General features: G+C 41.2%; 3 protein-coding genes across 4 annotated transcripts; 2 read left to right on the forward strand and 1 right to left on the reverse strand.

The window, feature by feature from the left end:
* The first annotated feature begins 209 nt into the window (after nucleotides 1-209).
* On the forward strand, nucleotides 210-9,249 carry pif1 (PIF1 5'-to-3' DNA helicase homolog (S. cerevisiae)). Of its 2 annotated transcripts, XM_085438359.1 has the most exons (13): nucleotides 210-274; nucleotides 503-1,064; nucleotides 1,231-1,354; nucleotides 1,520-1,645; nucleotides 2,424-2,577; nucleotides 3,184-3,298; nucleotides 4,415-4,521; nucleotides 4,751-4,890; nucleotides 5,481-5,587; nucleotides 5,729-5,816; nucleotides 5,961-6,106; nucleotides 8,534-8,725; nucleotides 9,004-9,249. In XM_085438359.1, the coding sequence occupies exons 2-13, from the start codon at nucleotides 513-515 to the stop codon at nucleotides 9,049-9,051; spliced, it is 1,899 nt and encodes a 632-aa protein (XP_085294485.1). In that variant the 5' UTR covers nucleotides 210-274; nucleotides 503-512; the 3' UTR covers nucleotides 9,052-9,249. The 2 variants fall into 2 exon arrangements, with proteins under 2 accessions (XP_085294485.1, XP_085294484.1); XM_085438358.1 differs by lacking the exon at nucleotides 9,004-9,249 and having other exon boundaries at nucleotides 8,534-8,936.
* Nucleotides 9,250-9,700: 451 nt separating this feature from the next.
* On the reverse strand, nucleotides 9,701-12,464 carry LOC146687975 (cytochrome b-c1 complex subunit 6, mitochondrial-like). Its single transcript, XM_085438361.1, has 4 exons — nucleotides 12,297-12,464; nucleotides 11,867-11,920; nucleotides 10,147-10,308; nucleotides 9,701-10,073 (listed from the first exon to the last, which is right to left on the reverse strand). The coding sequence occupies exons 1-4, from the start codon at nucleotides 12,342-12,344 to the stop codon at nucleotides 10,041-10,043; spliced, it is 297 nt and encodes a 98-aa protein (XP_085294487.1). The 5' UTR covers nucleotides 12,345-12,464; the 3' UTR covers nucleotides 9,701-10,040.
* Nucleotides 12,465-12,579: 115 nt separating this feature from the next.
* On the forward strand, nucleotides 12,580-20,528 carry nsun4 (NOP2/Sun RNA methyltransferase 4). The gene is made up of 8 exons (XM_085438360.1): nucleotides 12,580-12,721; nucleotides 13,932-14,151; nucleotides 16,018-16,165; nucleotides 16,253-16,407; nucleotides 16,534-16,694; nucleotides 16,812-16,936; nucleotides 17,092-17,224; nucleotides 17,361-20,528. The coding sequence occupies exons 1-8, from the start codon at nucleotides 12,629-12,631 to the stop codon at nucleotides 17,502-17,504; spliced, it is 1,179 nt and encodes a 392-aa protein (XP_085294486.1). The 5' UTR covers nucleotides 12,580-12,628; the 3' UTR covers nucleotides 17,505-20,528.
* Nucleotides 20,529-22,603: the final 2,075 nt, after the last annotated feature.

Here is a 22,603-nt window from a genome sequence, read left to right on the forward strand (position 1 = left end):
CTGCTTTGTTGAGATCTCACCGGACTGATTTGTCTGCCTTCATTGTAATTTCCGGATAGCCATGTGTATTTCACTCAAAAGTCAACGTCACGACAACGGGCTCACTGATTGGTCGCAGGAAGCAAGGGGGCGTCATTTGTCATCTCCCATTGGTTGTAATGTTAAATCTCCTCTCTCTGATTGGCCGGGAGCATCGCTTTGCTATTGGCTGATCTCACGCACCGACAATTTGAAAATCGGCGTTCAGAAGTGCAGGAGCAGCTGACACACAAAGGTTAGCACAAATGTATTTTAAAACAGTGTTAAGAGGTTGATTTTAAACCCGGATCGCATATTTAGCTTTGTTGTTTGTTTAGGTTGAGTAGTACAAGCACGGCTGCTTTTGAATTCAGACTTTCTTAAACCATAGTAGCGTTTCCTCTTTGTAAGATTCATGCACTCTGGCAGCTACAGTGTTATTAGTTTTACTGTTAATTCATGTTAAGTATGTTTTTGTGCTCAGAGTCGCTGTGATGTTATCGGGAGAGGACGGCGCACAGCTTCAGTGCACTGTGACGGTGGAGCAGCTCAACAGCTCGGGACAGGCCACCCGGAGGAAGGTCATCCGCAAAGCCTCAGTAATTCTGGGCCGGAATGAGTACCAGGAGATCATCCTGCGAGTCCACGACGGCAAAGTGCCCCAAAGCTACCATCTGAAAGAGTTCAAACTTTTCACCAAGTTTGCCAGAGATGGGAAGTGCACCGTGAAACTGGTCCCTGAAAACATCCAGGTCCTCATGTCAAACTGTCCAACTGACCAGCTTAGCCTCTTTCTCAAAACCCTGAGCATCAAACACCAGGCCTGGCAGGGCAGCAAGCCTCTGAGCAACCGAGAGAAGCTCAAGGCCGGCCTGCCCCGCAGCTTCGAGGCCATCAGCCCCCTGCAGCAAAAAGACATCCAGAAAGTCAAGGAGCTGAGAAGCAAAGTGGCTCCTAACGGACTGACGGACCGCAGTAATAGGATGACCGCTGCAGGTACAGGACAGCAGGTCAAACGCTCCAGGAGTGACTGTAACTTCAGCCCAGTGAGTTGTACACACAGCACTCTCTCCCATTTACATTCAGGTTGCGTCACAGCAAACTGCAGGACTGTTTCCCACAGGAGGCACTGGTGTCCTGAACACATTCTCTCTGTTCACACTGTGGGTTACACTTAAACAAAGATGACAGCAGATATTGTCATTGTTCCAGGTAAAGGCCAACCCGAGTAAGAAGCCAATCCTCTCCTTACCATCACGCAAGCTTAACAAAGAGCAGGCTGCTGTTCTCAGTGCAGTGCTGAGTGGCAAGAATGTCTTTTTCACCGGAAGTGCAGGTAAAAAGTGCACAAAGATAAAGCTTCACAGTGATGACACTGAGAAACTACTTGTTTTGTCTGACTGTTCTGCTAAATTACAGGCTGCATCTTGCTTATAAAATCCCTCTTGTGACATTTTCATCAACACAGCTTGGTGTAAATATTGCTCGGTTGTGTTTTCAGGTACAGGGAAGTCCTTCTTGCTCAAGAGAATCATGGGATCTCTTCCACCAAAGAGCACTTTTGCCACAGCCAGCACGGGAGTGGCTGCGTGTCACATCGGAGGAACAACGTTACACAACTTTGCTGGTCAGTCAATTATCTGAAGTGTGTTAATATAATCACTGTGACTATCTGGAGCTCAATTTATTTCCCACAGCATCAACAAGATGACACAAATAATTGGTCAATTTACAGGTATCATTTTTTTAAAGCTTGTTCTAAAACTGAAATGGGAAAATTGGTTATAAGCACAAACATAATTATTCTGCCGATCCTTTTCTTGGAGTCAACTGTTAGAGCAGCTCCTTTTCTAATCAGAAGGTCTGAAGATCCTTGGCTCCCCAGCCTGCATGTATTAAATTGTGAATACATCAAGATGCTGAACCTTGATTTGCTTCCATTGGAGTGTGAGGTTAAGTGCTTAGCCTTAAGCAAACAAAAAAGCACTCAGATTAATGTGCGTGTGGCAAGAACACACTTTGAATGCTCAAATTGGATAGAAAATGTAGAAAAACTTTATATAAGTACAGACTGCTTAAAATTACAGGTTTTAGTGGATATAGCTGATAAATATGGATAATCGTTTTAGCTGTCCTTATAATTGGCCCCTTCTTTGTTTCTTTACTCGGTTAATTAAAACCACATCCTTGGACTCATTTCAATGTCTGCTTGATGCCCCATTTCACTTTATGAATCTTTAAATCTTTGAGGCGGGCTCCTCGGATATCTTTTCACTTTTTAACAGACCTTTTTAATTAAATCTTAATATACAGTAGGATGTGAGCTGAGTATTTGCAAGGGTGTTAATCATTTTTGTTCTTCCTGGCTATCTTCTTACCATTCTCTGAATCATTGCTCTTTCCAGGTATTGGCTCAGGCTCTGCCCCAGTGGAGCAGTGCATCGAGCTGGCTCAGAGGCCCGGGGTGCTCCAGCACTGGACTAGCTGTCGACACCTTATCATTGATGAGATTTCCATGGTGGAGGCTCAGTTCTTTGACAAGCTCGAGGCAGTAGCTAGGTGAGGATGGTGATTCAAAGATGGGCTCCTGGACTGAGATCGAAAATGACTTTGTAATGTTAATTTATTCCAAAATGTAAATGTACATACTAGCATAGTCCATAGCAAGTGTTTGCTTAAAGTTTGGTTTTGTTAGAGCTGAAGTCAAGAAGATCTTTTATTTTGTTAAATATTATTTTACTTCTTTATTTTGATGGCAGTAACAAGTCAGTTTAAATTAGATCTGCAGTATTGTAAAAATTGCCTTAAAACAACGCACACATGTGGACCAAGAATTAAATACACTAAGAAAATCTCTGAAAAGAGAAATTTAAAGCAGTTCTATCTAAACAAACCACAAGGCTTGTGAAACAATGTTCTTTGGACAGATGAGACTAAAGTGGAGATGTTTGCTCATAACACACAGCACCACACAAACACAGCATGTCAGCACAAACGCATCATAAAAACTGGTGGTGTGCTGATTTGAGCTTGGTTTGGAGCCACAGGACGTGGACACTCTGGTGTCACTGATTCTACCACAAACTCCTCTCTGAGTCGAAGTATTCTAGAGTCAAATTTGTCTGACAGACAAATGCTTGGCTAAAACTCTTTGAAATCTTGCAGGTCGGTGAGGAGGTCTACCGAGCCATTTGGAGGGATCCAGCTGATCGTTTGTGGTGACTTTCTTCAGCTGCCTCCAGTTTCTAAGGGAAAAGAAAAAGCCAGCTTCTGTTTTCAGGTCAGATCATAGTGGAGCCTCTTAGAAGTTGAGGTAACGCTTTATAATACAGCTTGTAACTAAGGGTCTAACTTCCCACTTTTTAAAATTTTAAATGACAATGTAAAAATATTTACCTACAAATAAAACAAAGACGTAGGTACACTAGAATACGGCGGTAACAAGTCAGGAAAAAGCATTATTAATTATCATGCAAGTAAATTTAAGTGTGCTTAAATAATTGGACGTAATGTGCAAGTACTTTTGAAGTGTTGCATAACTTTGGGTGTTTTATAGAAAAGGAAACCCATATTATTCTGTTATTCATTTTAAGTAATTTTAAATGGTGCCCAACTTCCAGGTATTTTACAGGATAAGAGACGGTCTTTTCCTGTACACTCGTTTTGAAAGTTATGTTTGAACAGTGACTGTGAAAGGAAACATACGCTTGCAAATTTTGATGGTATTTACTTTTTTTTTCTTGTAAGTTGCTAATGGAAAATGGCCCATATTGCATTTAATTTGCTAAAATAAAAGGACATTTCAATAATAGAACATCCATTATGCACATCCACATATGTGATGTAAAAAGGTGAGACTGATCCACTCCATGCTACGCCCGTGTCCTGAAAAGTACAGCGTATTTGTGATGCACTATAAGGAAATATTGTTGGTTTTTTTCTGCAAAATTATCATAAAATTGCCATAACTTAAATTTTCTTAGAGTACAGGTTGCTGTAAAAGTCTAACCCCCTTACGCGCTTATTCTAGTATTTGTATGTAAATAAACTTGCATTGTAATTTCAAATAAAATAGTGAAAATCCATTTAATTACAGAGTGATTAGGCCCTTAGTTCCAGGCCTATTATTTAAAGTAAAAGAAGTTTGGAAAGAAACTGGCTTACTTAGAAGAGCAATTTTTAAAAGATGACAATATCATATTTAATGCATTTATTTGTGTAAACTAGATGTTAAGGCTGTGATTTCTATGCATTGTTAAGCATTTACTTTTCTGGTGCTGAGAGACTGCACTGAGTCGTTGCATTTTTCAACACGTCTATTCTGTTCTGCGTATTTCCTCGAGAGCATTAATGCATTTTTGGGGAAGATGAACTTTTCCACTTTCTGACCCTTCAGGCCAGGAGTTGGCGTAAGGTGATCCAGATCAATATGGAGTTAACGGAAGTGCGGAGGCAAACAGACCAGAGCTTCATCTCCCTCCTGCAGGCAGTGAGGGTGGGGAGGTAACCCTGTTTCATTATCACATTTTGTTTTGTTCAACTAATGCAATCTCACCTGAAATTGTATTACACCATGTTGTTTCCACTTATGTACGTATATTATAAATGTCCTCGAGGCTGTTAAGGTTTTTGAATTGGTCTGATTGGGCAGGAAAAGTTTTAAAGGAAGGTTGTGGTTTGTTTGTTTGTTTGTTTGTTTGTTTGTTTGTTTTTGTCAATTAACACAATTCAGGGTGACGGAGGAAGTCACAGCCAAGCTGATCAAAAGTGCCAACCATCAGATTGAAAGGGACGGTATCCTAGCGACCAGGCTGTGCACACACAAAGATGACGTGGATCTCACCAACGAGAACAAACTCCAGCAATTACCAGGTCTGAATTCTTCTGATTGCCCCGCCCACAAAAAAAGAAACACGTGTTACTTTGTTTGGTTTGGATCCAATTGAAAATGGACAACACATATGGCAACCTTGTTATAATCCATTTCCTCTCAAGAGTGTGGTCTGTCCTGCCTGGCAATTTGAGAAATGTTTTATTTATTTATTTTCCAAACTGTTTCATTAACTGGCATAGACATTTCTGATCGTCTGAACAAAAAACCATAACTTTGTGAAAAGCTCAACTCTGACTCTTTTTCCTGCTGTTTCTATACATTCAAGTTGTGTTTACATGTTTTTGCCTCCCCAAATGCCCAGTTTCACCCAAGATGAACCCCAAACAGGTGCTTTCAGTCTCAACAAGGTGCTGATTTTGTCATTTCCTGTAGTGGTGTACCAGTATTTTCATGGACACAACTATTCAGGAAACTTTAGAGTGTATTTGGCCGACAGTAGCAACAGATTTTTATATGTATGTTTAAGGTCTTCCCTTTCATTTCCCCCATCACATTTACTGTCTGTTTACACATTCCTTTAAGAAGTACCACTAGTTTTCAGTTGAATTAATCTCTCACTGCTCCTTAGGGTCAGCGCGTCTGTTTGAGGCACTAGACAGCGACCCAGTGCTGGTCAACACTATAGATGCTCACAGTCCTGTCGGCAGGCTGATCCAACTCAAAGTGGGAGCTCAGGTGTGTGTGTGTGTGTGTGTGTGTGTGTGTGTGTGTGTGTGTGTGTGTGTGTGTGTGTGTGTGTGTTCCCAGAGAAACCATTTTATTTTACACAAACCCTTTTTAACACCTGCTTTACTGCTGCTTGCTTGTATTTTTAAGGTCATGCTAACAAAGAACTTGGATGTTGCTCGAGGTCTGGTGAATGGAGCACGAGGTGTCGTGGTTGATTTTGAGTCTGGAAAACATGGTCCGTACCTAGCTGTGAAAATATATTTGTTAAAAATCCTACGGAAGCAATGGCAAGACAGGATTGCATATTAGTTTGACTTTTTTTAGGAAACACACTTGTCTACATCCTTGGCATCTTGTCCAATGCTGTTTGTTTCCACAGGACTCCCACGTGTGCGTTTCCTGTGCGGCGTCACAGAGGTGCTGAAGCCAGAGCGCTGGGTGTTTAAGTCCGGTGGTGGGATCCACCTGAGCCGACAGCAGCTGCCACTCAAATTGGCCTGGGCCATCTCCATCCACAAGAGCCAGGTCAGTAAACATTCGGTGCTCACTTCCCGATGATGACCTTATATTTTCTTTGTAGAGCACGTTGTTTGGTGTTGCCATGGGACACCAGTGTTTTATGTGCGTTTGTCTTTGATAAACTGTTTACATGATTATTTAAAAAGTTAAAATTAAAAAATGAAAAATTAGTTCAAAACTGTGAAGCACGGTGGTGCACTGTTGCCTCACAGCAACAAAACAAACAACAAAAAAATGGCATGATTAGGTCTAATTCCAGCATCATATTATTCACTTTGCCTCCTGGTTAACATGAGAGTGAGAGGAAGACAGAAGGCAATTTCAGAGGTGCAGATGGTGCTCATTTTTGTATTTTTCTTTTTAAAAAGAAAGCTTGAGTATGTTTATATTTGGATTGTCTTGCATGCCAAATTATGTTCAATGGTCCACCGCCTTGCAACAGCTATAAAATGGATTGTATTGAAATGTTGTACAAGCAGAGCCTGTTAGTTGCCTTAAACTCTTTGGACATGTTTGCACTTGTTACTGGAAACATATTTCTCTCCTTTTGTAACTATAAAAATATTGTTTTAAACTTGATCTAGTCACATGGTTTGCAGATGGTGAACATTATACCTGCTAAACATCTTTTTCTCTCTGTCACCAACTTTGAAAAGCTGCACTTTGTCAGTGTTCAGTGTAATAAATTAAAAATGTGGGATAAAAAATTAGAAAAAGGAATATATGGAATATAATGAATATTTAATTTACTCTATGTTCCACTACATGGAAATATTTGCCATCCAATATATTTATTGCTTTTATCTTTATTAGTTTGGACCAGTTACAAAAATGGAACAGTGGTGGCTATGCAGTAAAAACTACATAACCTAATCGCTACAATTGCTGACTTTATTTAAAAAAATAAAATAAAATAAAATAATTCACATTGTGATCAATTTAAAAATCAGTTAATCGCAGATTCCTGTTTGTCACTATGAGCGAAGTACAGAGTTCCTCTGTTTAACATGTTCTGAATGTTCAGCTTGATTTCAAAGGCTTTTTATTGTCTATAGCTGACATTAGCAAACATATTGTAAAAGTAACAAGTTGTTTTGGCTTGTTGGACACACCACTAATTTAGTTTTCTTTTCACATCTTAAAATATACCAGAATAATATCTTTATAAATGTAAGATTTTTTTGATTTTTTTTTTAAATTTATTTATTTTTAATTATCTCTTCATTTTCTGAGATTTTAACACAAATTTACTTGACTGGCTCTCTGTTAAAGAGTTGGCCAGACCAGGGTCTGTCCTCTTCCTCTCTCTTGTTTTCTCCCTTCCTCACTGTTCTAATGCCACCTAGAAAGCACAAAAACAACAATATCACATAGAAAGTCCCACTGGCCATTTTAAATCTTATAATGATCGTATAACAGGCAGGGAAAACTAAGTGCAACAATTCAATTTGAAGGAAAATTGCTATAGAGGCCCAATCTAACCACAAGCTGTAACTCAACAATTGGCAATCTTCCGCTCTGCTGCACCAACACACTCAATATCCTAACCTCCATCTGAGAATCTAGCTAAAGGTAAAAGGGTCATCTCTGGATAATTGGGTTAATTGGTAATGACCAATGAGTGCAAAGGGGTGATCTACAGCAGACATGTCAGGGCACAAGGATGTAAAAATTAGATTCCATACAAATGTCCTCATAGTGTGACCTGAATAAATTATAATTTCAGGTTGGAGGTGTATACGCTGGTCAGGTGAATCTGAAAGTTGATGCTCCTGGCCTGTCACAAATCTTATACTGTAGACTAAACAATTACCCTTTGTTTGTTTCCCTCCAGCTAACAAAAAGCTGGGATCTTGTCAAATTTAAAAATGCAATGATTTTATTCACAACAAAACAAAAATACACATCAGATGTTTAAACTGAGACATTTTACCATGTCCTGAAAAATATTAGCTCGTGATGAATTTGATGGGGGCGGCAAATGTCTCAAAAAATGGGGGCGACAAAGGCTGGAAAAGTGGTATTAAAAAGAAACAGCTGGATGAACATCAGGTCAGAAACATTATTGGGTTTTAAAAGAATAATAATAATTTTCTCCAAAGTCCAGCAGCTGGTTTTCTCAGTGTTTAGATGTTTATGGACTGTTGCTAAAAGAAGAGTGGACGCTACACCCTGTCCCAACTTTTTTGTTTTAAGAGCTGTTGCTGCCATTAGATTCAAAATGAGCGAATGTTTTCTTTAAATGGTACATTGTGTTTTTATTTGCAATTTAAGCAGCAACATAACAATTTTCTAATTGGGGTTTGTAGTTGAATCCTAGAATCGAGTAGTCAGCTTTTTGGGTTTTTCAAACACTGGACTTCCATCAGTACATGTTGTTTTTATGTAACAATGATGGTTATCATGTTATGGTTTTATGCTTTTGTTTTGAAGGGAATGACGCTGGACTGTGTGGAAATATCTTTGGCTCGTGTGTTTGAGAGTGGCCAGGCTTACGTGGCCCTGTCTCGGGCTCGGAGCCTCGAGGGTCTAAGGGTCATGGACTTTGACCCCCGCGTGGTCCGGGCAGACCCAGAAGTCCTCCTCTTCTACAGAAAACTGAGGAAGGAAAGGTTGCTCATGCAGGTGAGGGCAAATATTACCTCAGCCTGTAGAAAATGTTTATTCGTATCTCACATTTTCATTTTTTTTTTTCAGTTTCTCATTTTCATTTTTATATAGTTCAATGTTAAGTTTATGTTAAGCAGAACAAAATGAGACCAAATCTCTCAGGTAATATTTTGGAAAGCTCCTTTTTCCCTAGAGTTGGTGAGATGGATCAAACTACACTGGAGTGCTGTGGATGAAAAACTTCATTCACCAGCTGTACTTATGATCTTCTTTGTCCTCATTTTTCTCTGCAGGCCTCCATGGATGATTTTGTTAGCAACAATAAAGAAAATGCATGGTGAGGCTGGCTCTAAATCCACTCTAATGATATGCACTATGTGCATGAGCTATTTCACCATTTAACCTTATTTTCTTGAGACTTCAATCTCTACTTGGAGTCACACTGCCACCATCTGCTCATCACTATACTTTTTTTTTTTTTTTCCAGAGGTTATTTTTTTAAATTATTTTTTTACATGTATTCAAATAAAATTTTAGCCAAATTATTTGTGTGAAGTTTTTTATCAGTCCTTAATATTTAAGGGAGGAAAAACACTCAAACAATGACGCTCCTTGGCTTTAGAGGTCTCGGGGAGAAAATAAAATCTATAGCTGCCTTTAGTCACCGAGTGGCAGCATCCACTCCTAACATTCTCCCACCCGTTTGGGATGATGTAAGGGAATTAACCGTGTCTGTGTTAAAGCTGTGGGGAGAGAAAAAATGCTCTGATCTAATTAACTTTACCTCAACTGCTTTTCAAAAATTGCAAACGTGGGACAAGTGTTCCAGTGCATGCGCCATTAAATAGAAATGCCAGAGACCAATTTTGTGTCATCGTAAACATCAGTGAGACCATTTAGCGTTAGTGGCTGGATAAAACTAATTAAACCATCAGTCATGGAGTCCTCCCGAGAACGCGGATGCTCTGAAAAGAAGCAGCTCAGACTAAGTGGAATCCAAAGACAACCTTTATTTTCTGGTCAGCAGAGTGAAGTCATGACCAAACCTGAGCCGGTTTCCATTACTGTAGCAGCATATTTGCTCCAACATTCCACCTCATCACATTTTCATTACAGCCAATCCCTTCTTGACACAAATTTTTAAAGTGTATGCTCCAATATGTTATTAGTGACTCTTGATGTCGATACTGCTATCAGCTATATTAGTATGCACTGCATACAAACAGGTGTCAGGAACGTAGTCAAAGGGAATTCAGGAGAACAACAACAGGCTTCATTTGTAGATTATTTTACATTATCAGAAATTATATCGGGTCTACTGGACGGGTTGTCATTTCACATTGTGGAACAGCTTGTGTGCGACCTGTAGAGACAGAAAGTGAAGATGAGCATCTTCACTAGGAGAATAATCTTTCCTTTGTCTAGCGCACACTTACACAATGGTCCCGCGCATGCAGGAAGTCAAAGAGTTCTTCTGTACACTCCTCATCAGTGTTGGACCTTGAACTGACCCGGGTTTCACAGAGCTCCAGACGCTCCTTGTAGTGCACACAGTGTTCAGTCTCCTCACACTTGGCTCTTATCGCTTCTAGAGGATCCTAAAAAGAAAGGAAGCCATGCTAATCATCAGGAAAATGATGGCAAAAACTCTGGTAGGAAAACAACAACTCTCAAACCATGAAGGTGATTTTATAATGAAGTTAGAGGTTTAATAAGCCAGGCTTTGTGTGCTCAAAATGGGGCGTTTTATTCAATTCAATTTTATTTATATAGCGCCAAATCACAACAACAGTTGCTTCAAGGCGCTTCATATTGTAAGGTAGACCTACAATAAATACATACAGAGAAAAACCCAACAATCATATGACCCCCCCTATGAGCAAGCACTTTAGCAACAGTGGGAAGGAAAAACTCCCTTTTAACAGGAAGAAACCTCAGGCAGAACCAGGGTCAGGGAGGGGCGGCCATCTGCTGCGACCGGTTGGGGTGAGAGAAGGAAGACAGGACAAAAGACATGCTGTGGAAGCATCATATTACTCAAAATGATCCCTACGAGTGCCCTTTGGAGTGCTGTTTATTATTTCTGTAGAAAAATGTTAATCAAGTGATTTACTCTACCGAGCAATAAAACAAACCTTTTAAGCTAATTATTTTAACACTTGGGTGCTCTCAGTGCTGCCGTTTATCTCTAACATCATGGCTGCGCTCAGAAATTTTAAACTGGATCCATTTAAACATTGAAGGTTACTGTCCCACAGCCTAATGTGGAAACTGCATTATTATTTTAGCAGATCAAAGTGAAATTAATTTGAATGATTGAACAGGTATTCTGCTGTCCGTTCTGTTTTCTAGTAGGTGCAATACTAGCAGTACAAAAGAAACTTAATAGCAGATTAAAACAAAATATAAAACATTTATACATGTTTTTCATCACCAAATGAATACACGCACATGAGTCAGTGAAAATACTTCCAACTGATTTTAACTCACAACTCTGAAGATCACCTCCAGACTAGGTTATATGTTTTCAGCGTAAGTTACCAGGTACACAGAGAGCTGATTTCCTAAAATATAAAACTCTGATGTTAAGCTTGAGATCCGTCACTAAGCCACTAAACTTACCTTGTTGTGCACCACTATGCTCATTCCTAGCTCTTCCAGTAAATATTTTAAGACCTATACTATATCTAGTGATGTAAAAATCTGGTATTTTGATACATTTCTTTTCCTTTCAAACACAGAAAACAAACTGATTTCTCCAATATCCATTACTGGCATTTTGTTTTCTTTAATCAACTTATTTACACTGTTCAGATCAGCTGGTTATTGGGTTTGTTGTGCATCAAACAAGTTTTGCAAGCAGGGAAGCTGCAGAGTGCCCTCTGGCGGACAAAATATTCATCAACACTTATACCATAGAAGAAGGGTGTTTCTTTTGTTTGTCTTTTTTAAATATATAATTCGTTATATAGAAATGCTGATACCAATACACAGACACATAGGTAATATCGGCTGATAATACTGGCCCGCCGATAAATCAGTCAGACTTTAACCCATCCGGTATGAGGGGTTTTTTCAACCTTTCGTCCTACATAAAAAGCTGTTTGTGACCAGAATACATGTTGTTATAATAAGTATTAATAAATAAACAATTACCACCAACTCTTCCTCCTCTTCTTCCTCCTCCTCCTCAGCAGGGGCATCTTCCTCCTATTCAGAGACATTTATATCAATGTTTTAAAATCCAGTTACAACCCAGCACAGCTTACAGATTTATAGGGCTTTTTTAAGTTTTGTGTACATTTTTATTAATTACGTTAAAGAATGTCCAGATATTGTAATCACCTAATAAAACTGTGCCGTATGAAACGCACTGAATCAGTCACAGTTAAAATAAGCAGTCTCTCAGGGTAACACCGTCAGCTGCCAGCCTCGTTTAATGGCGATAATTATATTAAAGGGTCTTAAAAGGAGCTGACAGTAAACTCGCAGGTTACACCGCTAAACTGAGCAGCAGATTTGGGTAACTTCGTCAAACACACACACAGACCAGTCTATAAAGACACAATACGATATTTTTCGGTACCTCATCGTCGGGGTCCCCGTGTGTGAGCATTTTTTTCTCGAAAACCATGGTTATGTCTGACAATTTTACAAAATAAAACTCAGAAAGCTGAAACTCCTCGGTTTCACTACTTCTGTTCGAGGACGCGAGGTCGGTCACACGCCGGAAACTACTAGAAGGATAACCGGATAACGTTTCCTATTGGTTGACTGAAATTATTAATGTCCATGTGAACCAATAACAGATCTCCATTTTGTATAAGGCCCTACCCCATTCAAATATTCAATGCGTGCGGAACCATTGTTTAACTGTCAGCGCAAAGTCGGACGAAAAAAAAGCAGGGGCACGGCAAGATGGCGCTGCTCTGGGACACCAGCCTGCTGTTAAGAAAAGTTAAAGATTTAAGATGTTTGACACCCAGACGACACCGAGTGAAAGAGAAATGGGTACGTGCTCAACATTAATAATGCCAGACAGTATTTGCATTTAGATCTCGTGTGGCTGCTAAACACAGTGAAAAAGAGAAAAAATGGTAAACTCTGTAACATATTGTATTAGTTAAATCGTTTCGTCTGTTACTGTCTTGGAGCAACTGTAACCCACATCATTTCCTTAGGGATTAATGAAGTATTCTCACTCTGATTCTGATATAAGGTAAAGACAGAGGTTGTACAGGTCTAAATACCTTGAAAGTTAATATTTGCCTTGACTACATTTATTCTTCAGCACAGCAGGAACTCTCTTATTAGTGAGATTGAGATCCTAATCTTTATTCAAGCTTATTGTCATTTCTTTAAGTAATCTTCAGAAATAGTTATTCGGGCTTCTTGAAGGACATTCAGAGCTCATCTTTGGATGTTGGCTGCCTTTTGTTTTGTTATCTGTCAAGATGACCCCACACTGTTTCAGGAACGTCGAAATCCGGGCTCTGGGGAGGTCCAATCCATGACTGATAGTGTTTCACTTTGTGTTTTTGTATCCAGATTTACTTGTATTATCCTGTTGCCAGTCAGACACTTCCTAGATGTGTTGCAAAGTGGATTGAAATTTGACCATACATTTCTGTGTTTATAGTTTCATACATTTTGACGAGATCCCCAACACCCAACATGACTTTCAGATGCTGTTCATATTGTAGATAGTTTGGGGGTTTTAGCCCCTTTTTTTTCTCGATTCGTCTGGTTTCTTTGGTCAAATCAGTCCAAAAATGATGTTTTTTGTCTATCAAACTGTTTTATCTTTGGCATTTTTTTACATTCATTTTACATTCAATTAAAGAAATTGGAAGAGATGATGTGTTTTGTGACAGCCTGGTAGTAACAAAGTGCCTAAAGATACAATTTAAAACTGGTTCTTTGTTAAGTTGTTAAGTTGTTTGTTAAGACACAACCCTGGTTCATCATCATTTGTTCTGAAATGATTCATAGGTCAGTGTTGTGTGGCTTTACAAAAAGAAAACTTGCCTCTGAAAATGGTCAGGTACATATATTTGTACACAGATGTACATTATAGGTCTACTCTAATTTTACACGTATTAAAGCCAGCTTTCCACTCTCCTGGGCATTTAAATTTTATATTGAAATTGGCACAAAGAGAGCATTGATAAAAATGAATTAACATTTATATTAAATGTCCTCTTCCTTTGCTCTCTGACAGGCTGCTACACGTCCCAAGCTCCCACCCACCAGATTGGCCGTGCATCACTTTGACGCCACCTATAGCACTCAGCTGGGGCAGCTGTGGCCCTCAGTGCGACTCGCCATGCTGTCAGAGAGAAAATATGGAGCCCTGCTCAATAATTTCTCCCATAACGCTGCTCTGACAGAGCTCAAAGCTCAGGGATGCGTAGATTTCATCAGTGAAAGAGAGAAAGACGGTAAGTGCGCTAGCCTCAGTCACAGTTATGGTTATTGCTTATTACTGATGCAGGAAATGCTGTGCTGTGGCAATCTCTGATGCTCTGAAGAGTTCAGAAAATTTTATGAAGCTAGCGCTGGAGTGTGAATGATTTGATTTAAATTCATTCAATAGACTATTTACTAAAACATTTCACTGGGAAAAGTCAATATCTTAGTAATTAACACTATTAAAAACTCACTTACAGTGGGGCAAAAAAGTATTTAGTCAGCCACCGATTGTGCAAGTTCTCCCACCTAAAATGATGACAGAGGTCAGTAATTTGCACCAGAGGTACACTTCAACTGTGAGAGACAGAATGTGAAAAAAATAAATCCATGAATCCACATGGTAGGATTTGTAAAGAATTTATTCGTAAATCAGGGTGGAAAATAAGTATTTGGTCAATAACAAAAATACAACTCAATACTTTGTAACATAACCTTTGTTGGCAATAACAGAGGTCAAACGTTTACTATAGGTCTTTACCAGGTTTGCACACACAGTAGCTGGTATTTTGGCCCATTCCTCCATGCAGATCTTCTCGAGAGCAGTGATGTTTTGGGGCTGTCGCCGAGCAACACGGACTTTCAACTCCCGCCACAGATTTTCTATGGGGTTGAGGTCTGGAGACTGGCTAGGCCACTCCAGGACTTTCAAATGCTTCTTACGGAGCCACTCCTTTGTTGCCCGGGCGGTGTGTTTTGGATCATTGTCATGTTGGAAGACCCAGCCTCGTTTCATCTTCAAAGTTCTCACTGATGGAAGGAGGTTTTGGCTCAAAATCTCACGATACATGGCCCCATTCATTCTGTCCTTAACACGGATCAGTCGTCCTGTCCCCTTGGCAGAAAAACAGCCCCATAGCATGATGTTTCCACCCCCATGCTTCACAGTAGGTATGGTGTTCTTGGGATGCAACTCAGTATTCTTCTTCCTCCAAACACGACGAGTTGAGTTTATACCAAAAAGTTCTACTTTGGTTTCATCTGACCACATGACATTCTCCCAATCCTCTGCTGTATCATCCATGTGCTCTCTGGCAAACTTCAGACGGGCCTGGACATGCACTGGCTTCAGCAGCGGAACACGTCTGGCACTGCGGGATTTGATTCCCTGCCGTTGTAGTGTGTTACTGATGGTGACCTTTGTTACTTTGGTCCCAGCTCTCTGCAGGTCATTCACCAGGTCCCCCCGTGTGGTTCTGGGATCTTTGCTCACCGTTCTCATGATCATTTTGACCCCACGGGATGAGATCTTGCGTGGAGCCCCAGATCGAGGGAGATTATCAGTGGTCTTGTATGTCTTCCATTTTCTGATGATTGCTCCCACAGTTGATTTTTTCACACCAAGCTGCTTGCCTATTGTAGATTCACTCTTCCCAGTCTGGTGCAGGTCTACAATACTTTTCCTGGTGTCCTTCGAAAGCTCTTTGGTCTTGGCCATGGCGGAGTTTGGAGTCTGACTGTTTGAGGCTGTGGACAGGTGTCTTTTATACAGATGATGAGTTCAAACAGGTGCCATTCATACAGGTAACGAGTGGGGGACAGAAAAGCTTCTTACAGAAGACGTTACAGGTCTGTGAGAGCCAGAGATTTTCCTTGTTTGAGGTGACCAAATACTTATTTTCCACCCTAATTTATGAATAAATTCTTTACAAATCCTACCATGTGAATTCATGGATTTTTTTTTTTCACATTCTGTCTCTCACAGTTGAAGTGTACCTCTGGTGCAAATTACTGACCTCTGCCATCATTTTAAGTGGGGGAACTTGCACAATCGGTGGCTGACTAAATACTTTTTTCCCCCACTGTATATCATCTATTGACTGGCATGTAATTTGCAGTTCCTTCTTGCTTGGAGGAAAAATCAGAGGAACCTAGTGATGTTTCCATGAAGAGCTCTGACACTGATGGCGAGCAGCTATCTCTAAGCCCAAACATCAAGTGTTTAGTGTTTCCGAGAGGCGACGTGACACGATTCAAGCCTGCAAGGTGAGCAATATTTCCTATCCTGCTACTAACAACAGCATCTTCTAGCAGCGTGCAGTCTGATCCTCAGTTCTCTTTTCTCCTCTTCAGGCCAGACAAGAACGGCCTGTTGGGTTACTACCTGATGGACGCAGCATCTCTGCTGCCCTGTCTTGCACTGGATGTTCAAGAAGGTCACAGCGTGCTTGACCTCTGTGCTGCTCCAGGAGGCAAGACCCTGGCTTTGCTTCAGACCCAGGCCATCAGTAAGTCAAAGTACTTTTACCCTTTTTCAGTTTGTTTTTTGAATCGCCGGGCCAAAAGTCTTTATCACCTATGCTCTATTTGCTGTTCTGCTGTTAACCGTCCACCTGTTTGTGTTTACGTCAAAGGGTTTTTGTGCATAAATGACAGCTCAGTGTCTCGAACACTACGACTGAGGAAGGTCCTCCACAGCTATGTTCCTAAGCATTTTTTGACAAATGAGAACCTGCGCATCACCTCTTTCGATGGCACCAAATGGGGGGAAATTGAAAGCAACACTTTTGACAGAGTAAGCCAGTGCCACATTGTCACAGTCATCCTTTTCACGTTTTGCTCTTTGTCGTTATGTTTTTATTCAAAAACTTTGTTTTGTTCAGCCTTTCCTTTTTTTTCCCTCTAAATTCAGGTCCTTGTTGACGTTCCCTGCACCACAGACAGACATTCACTCATGGAGGACGACAACAACATATTCAGTAAGAATCGGACTGGGGAGAGACGCAGGCTCCCGCAGCTACAGCTGGAGCTGCTGCTGTAAGTTTGGAGGAAATGTGAACAAAATGGGCTTTGAGGCTGTTAAAGTTTGCATGGTTTCATATAAATATGCGCACAATTAAGCAAAATAACAGCTGGTAGTGAGAACTTTTATTTAGATGTTATGTAAATCGAACCCTCTGTGTTTCCTGCAGAGCGGGAATCCAGGCTGCTTGTCCTGGTGGGGAGATCCTCTACTCCACCTGCACGCTCTCACAGAACCAGAACCTCAGTGTGGTCGAACAGGCTATCTACCAAGCTCGAGAGAAAGATGGCATCCATCTACAGGTTAGTGAGAGACTTTTTTTGTATCAATAAGAAACACGTCAAAGTTGTGGGAGATATAAAACGCACAGAAACTGAAATCAGACCTCGAATAACTGCCCATTTTTCTTTTATTTCCTCATATCTCGATCACATTCAGGTTGTGGATCTGAGGCCCCTGATGCGCATGTTCGGGAACACCTTTCACTTCGCTCCGGACCTCCACCTGGGCGAGATGGTCATCCCGCACCTAGCAGCTAACTTTGGACCCATTTACATGTGCAAGCTAAAGAGGCTGACGTAGGACGTGGACTCTTGCACAAGTTCGCCTGAGACTTTCAAATACTGAGCAACTCTGCTGCCAGATTTGGAGTCAGCTGGATTTGCAAACTGCTTCTGGTGGACCCGGGCTTTCATCATAACTGTTTTCCGGAGCTTTTTGAAGCCTTCTAAGCCAACCATGACTCTCAGAGACGTTTCTCCTTTTTCCTCTGTTTTCTCAGTCCTATATGATTACTAAGCCTTAACACTGGGTCACCTTTGCAGGCTACACAGCACATGTAAATAATATCAGTTTTAGATTGTGCAGGTAAAGCATGAGACAAACAGGAAAGAGATTTTTCCTCAGTGCAGAATTGGATCAGTCAATTCACCAGACACGAGGACAGGTGACTCTGAGCGCACAATATCCCATCCAAATCCTAACACTTTTTTTTTTTTTTTTTTTGCAGCTTTCTAGTAGGGTCCTTATGCTTTAAAACTAGCTGCACGAGCTGATGAATGACCTCTTTTTAGTTTCAAAGGGACGTGAGGAGTACTTCCTAAAGTCTGGCCTGCACTGACCCGTCCTGTCAGTGTCCTCATCATTCATGCTGGTCATCATGATTGATGCGGAAGCACTTATTGACGATGTGGATGTTTAGGTTTTTATCAGTAAACCATTCAAATTAATGTAAGTTAAATTTACATTATCACTAGAAATCACCCGAGGGCACACTGTGCACCAGAGTGTTCTTTGCACAGATCTTTTCTACTGTGACATATTAAAGAGATGTGACACACAACCAGGATATGCATATGGCCGTGTGAGAAGAAGTCAAATAGTCATTCAATAAGTTGTTAGTCAGCACTTTACGTTCTTATCACATTTTGAGTGTGATTAAATGTTAATATTTAAGTGGTGCTCGTAAGTTACAGGCGATAGCTACAAGAAAACAATGGACAGAGGATTAAGATTACAATTAGGAAGGATGTGTCATTTTCTTTAAAGGTCTCCTCCACTCATATATAGCTATTTATGAGTTGCTGTTTAATTTTTGCCCTCTAGGTGTCAACAGTAGATCAAGATTACAAGTGTCCTGTATCTTCCTTGTCCACTAGAGGACACTGAGCGTTTATATGTGGAAATGCTACTGTAATTCCACTATGTGTGTTTGTCTTGCTGTACTTTGTCAGCTGCACAGGGATGATGTTTGTGGTTTGGGGAAAAAAACACAAATTTCCATCAGAATTACCTGCTCTCTTTAGCTCGGCAATGAAAATGGGCTTGTCTTGTTCTTTGCTTATTCATCAGGTTTGATGGCTTTGCCTAATAATGCGATATATGGCTGTGTGAGAGGAGGGCGTAATGAAAAGGCAGGTAATGACTTCTTTGACCATTTGGCTTCTCACATCTGAATCTGCGCAGCTTTCATTACTATAGCTGGATTGAGTCCGTTTTTGCATCGGCATCACTCAGAGGTGAAATGGTTCCTCTTATCACAGCCTAATGTGAGCGCAGAGGTGCCTCTTTTTCTTTTTTTTCCATCACACCGCCGATGACCCTTTATGTTGTCCTGGCCCAGGCAATGTAGCATGAAAAAAGGTGTGTGTCTCTGTGTGTGCGTGTTTCTTAACGAGTCCACCATCCACATCCCACTGTCATTAAGCTGCTCCGGAGCTGACTCCCATCCCCGTGCCGGGATGGACGTCAGCCATGCGGCTCCCAGATGAACATTAAAGAGGCAGCAGAGAGCTAAAATGGGACGACTCGCCCCGTTTTGCCCCTCCGCTTTTTTTTATTCCACAGATGAGTGCAGATAATTTTCTGTGCGATTGTGAGTGATTACTGTATTACTGCGGTAAAAGGGGGATGTATCGGGGAATGCAGGGGGAATTAATGACACATAAAAACTATTTTTGTATTGACTGCGTTCGTCCCCAGGGCCTCGAATGCCTCCTCGCATATCTTGTGATTACCTAAACGTATTGTAAATATGTGTTTCCTATGGGCTCCTACATAAATTTACATGTTTTAACACTCAGGAGACGGCAGACTGTTAGAGATGAGTTACTCTCTATTCTGCCTGTCTATAGACTCGACTGGCTGCCTGCTTTATTATTGAATTAGCCAATGAAGCGCTGTGCGTTTGTGTCCCTATGTGTAAGCCTGTGTTAGGGAGACATGCTGTGTATTAGAAAGATGAATATTATGGATTTAACTACACACCCACATGCTTCCGCTGTGTTTTCTAGTACAATTTTTGTTAATAAACCTGCAAAAACACTAATGGTTTGATGTTTTCACCTTGTGCCTCACGAGCTCGGAATGAATGTTAAAACTGAGTATCTACAGCAGGTTGTTTTAATAGTTAAATCGGTGTTTGTGCCGTCAGTGGTTCAAAGTAAACTTTAAGGTGTCTGTTTGGTAAAGACACACATGGAGGAATGTTGCAGGTTGTAGTAGTTAAGCTGCTCTTCCTGCTGTGGAGATTCCAGCCCAGAGGTGAAGTTCAGACTCGTGTCCCAGCTAGCAGCGGGGCAGAAGATCTCAGCAGTGGGGGTCTTTGTTGCAGATACATTAATGTAGACTTGAGCCCAGCAGGATGTGCTCTCTGCTGTTCTCAACCACAGAGTGCACAGAAATGCTATAGAGTGTGTGTGTGTGTGTGTGTGTGTGTGTGTGCGTTTTTCCTTCTTCATTTTCAGAGTGCAGCTGTTCGTCTCTTTACTGTTCAGCTCCACAGCTCGCTCATATTTACAGGCATCCAGTCGTCTATTTACATTTTACCAAAAGATCATTTGCACGTTGTGTTTTTTTGATGCTTGTGTGGAAATGTTAGAAACTTGAGAGAGGTGGAGACGGACTGAGAGCAGTTGACCTGCCTTTTTCTTTAATTTTCAGACTTTTCCACTTTGAATAATTTATAATTACTCAACGGTTACACTGGAACAGTAGATCTACAGCCACAGCAGTGAAGCAAACCTCACCAATAGACACAAGGTTTTATACACACTGAATGTACTTGTTTTATTTGTTTTCAATGTGGTAAATAAAGATACTTTTTAAAATAAATAATAAAAAGAATTTGTGGTGGATTTTCTACACACGTACAGGGGTCTGTTTTCAGTGACTATAACTACTGTGTTACCTGTTGAGTTTATCATGCAAAGGTTTTATCCATATCACGAGCCACTAATCTGTGACTTAAATATTTCACATGGACCTTACAGTTTGATCCAACAGGCCCATACCAACACCGTACCATTTAACGGTTTTCATAAAATGAGGTTCATATACTAGACGTGTTTTCACTGTGTAATCTAAGCATCCGTCGACAGACTCGATGCTCCGTGAAGTGGCTGGGAGAGCTCCCGTTTGGTTTAGTGACGCCCACATTGGAAATGCACCCCAAGGTTTAGACTGCAGCCAGATTAAGAAGAGAGAGAATTGGGGTTTTCTTCTCTTTAAGAAGATTACCCAGGAAGGGGCGAGATGGCAGTCAGAGTGTTTAAGAGAAAAAGGGCAAGAAGAAAATGGAAGATGAAGTGGAACTAAAGGAGGGTGGCCCTGGATACACAGTTTAGCCACCTGTTGTCGGCCTCTTGATATCACTCTCTTCTTTGTTTCTCTGTCCACGTAACCCATTTCCCTCTGTTTATGTCTGTGAAAGGTGTTAGGGAAAGTGGCAACGATTGTTTCCACTTTTCGGCAGAAAATGTGAGTTAAATGACGAAGCCTTTTTTTTTTCCTGGGCAGCTGTGAGTCTGATTGTACTTGTGCTTCCCTCTCCCTTAAGTTCGTGCTGGTGGTTTCCAGGAGAGCTTTGATGTGTATCTGGGCAATGCACTATTAGAGGGATTTCCCCGGGTCTGACAGCTCAGAGAATATGCTGCGAAATGGCAATGCCACTGGGCTAAAAGAATGCTGGAAACAGGATTAGGATCATATTCTGGCAGACCCTGTCACCTACTCAATGGGCCGAGATTTCCAACACTGGCAGTTTTCATTCTCGCCATGGTTTAAACCTTTGAGAGAACCATGGAGAGGAGGGAGAAAAAGGACTGATTGAATGGTACACTGTGATTTTTGTGTGGGGGTCTTGCTCCGAGGGGCTGTGTGTGTGTGTGTGTGTGTGTGTGTGTGTGTGAGAAGCAGAAGCATATTTTCATGCTTTTTACAAACTAAAAGTTTGCAAGACTGGATGGATTTTTTTACAGATACACACACAGGACACACATCGCCATCACTTGCTTTAAGGAAAGTAAATGAGCATCTCTAACTGCCTACAAATAAGTGGCTATGGCCTCAGTGAAGCCCTGAGTGTTAGAGATGGAAGCGCCTGATCCAGCATCAAGGGCTCAACACACTTGACCCTGAAGCAGTACAATCAAGCAATCCCTGTTCAGCCCCCAGGGTGTGTGTGTGTTGGGGGAGGAATGGGTGTTAAGGGGGGGGGGAGTGAACATTTGGAACAAGACTATTGTTATGTTCTCTGGTCCAAAGCCCCATGGGAGGAAATCCTGCCATGTACCTGGACAGATTCCTCCTCTGGATAACAAGGACATTCACTTTGGATGCAGACATATCAGTCACACATCAGCGTGCCCTTGGCCGAGGACACGCGCGTGTATGTGGTGTAATAAAACACAACAAGGTTTAGGGTGAGGTGTTACACCCACATTAACGCTGCTAATCTGGTGAGATCATTATCCCCGTCTGTCCAAATTTTGGGAAGCGGTCGTTCATAACTGCAGCCGAGGTGCATTAGTTATTTACACACACGTATACACACACACACTGAGAGGGACATATGTATATTCAAGGCTAATTCATTTAAGAGCAGAACAATGTCACATACAATACATGTAAAGTTTACTGTGAGAGGAGCAAGGGCGTGCTTTAGAGGATGTGGCAGAGATGCCCAGTTGCCCTGAGTGTGTGTGTGTGTGTGTGTGTGTGTGTGTGTGTGTGTGTGTGTGTGTGTGTGTGTGTGTGAGAGAGAGAGTACGGTTGGGTGGGGGTCTGCATTTTGACAAACCATGCTGTTAAAGATATAATAGCAGCATAATCACCGCCCCAGGCTGTCATTCTTCAGGATAATGGCCTGCTTATTCATTGGGGATGCCGTATGTCCCCACGCT

The sequence above is a fragment of the Copadichromis virginalis genome, linkage group LG18, assembly GCF_057382275.1.
Source record: "Copadichromis virginalis isolate Kocher_CV1m ecotype Utaka linkage group LG18, C_Virginalis_male_GT1.1, whole genome shotgun sequence".
In the NCBI taxonomy this organism is placed as follows: Eukaryota; Metazoa; Chordata; class Actinopteri; order Cichliformes; family Cichlidae; genus Copadichromis; species Copadichromis virginalis.

What these genes read in the sequence shown, in the direction of transcription:
- pif1 (XM_085438358.1), top strand. Translation starts at nt 513, where the DNA reads ATGTTATCGGGAGAGGACGGCGCACAGCTTCAGTGCACTGTGACGGTG. An exon ending in CAAACTCCAGCAATTACCAG is followed by an intron (nt 4,891 to 5,480) that starts GTCTGAATTCTT and finishes ACTGCTCCTTAG; the next exon opens with GGTCAGCGCGTCTGTTTGAG. An exon ending in TTTTGAGTCTGGAAAACATG is followed by an intron (nt 5,817 to 5,960) that starts GTCCGTACCTAG and finishes TTGTTTCCACAG; the next exon opens with GACTCCCACGTGTGCGTTTC.
- LOC146687975 (XM_085438361.1), bottom strand. Translation starts at nt 12,344, where the DNA reads ATGGTTTTCGAGAAAAAAATGCTCACACACGGGGACCCCGACGATGAG. An exon ending in ACGGGGACCCCGACGATGAG is followed by an intron (nt 11,921 to 12,296) that starts GTACCGAAAAAT and finishes GTCTCTGAATAG; the next exon opens with GAGGAAGATGCCCCTGCTGA. An exon ending in TGCATGCGCGGGACCATTGT is followed by an intron (nt 10,074 to 10,146) that starts GTAAGTGTGCGC and finishes CTGTCTCTACAG; the next exon opens with GTCGCACACAAGCTGTTCCA.
- nsun4 (XM_085438360.1), top strand. Translation starts at nt 12,629, where the DNA reads ATGGCGCTGCTCTGGGACACCAGCCTGCTGTTAAGAAAAGTTAAAGAT. An exon ending in AAAGCAACACTTTTGACAGA is followed by an intron (nt 16,695 to 16,811) that starts GTAAGCCAGTGC and finishes CTCTAAATTCAG; the next exon opens with GTCCTTGTTGACGTTCCCTG. An exon ending in AAGATGGCATCCATCTACAG is followed by an intron (nt 17,225 to 17,360) that starts GTTAGTGAGAGA and finishes GATCACATTCAG; the next exon opens with GTTGTGGATCTGAGGCCCCT.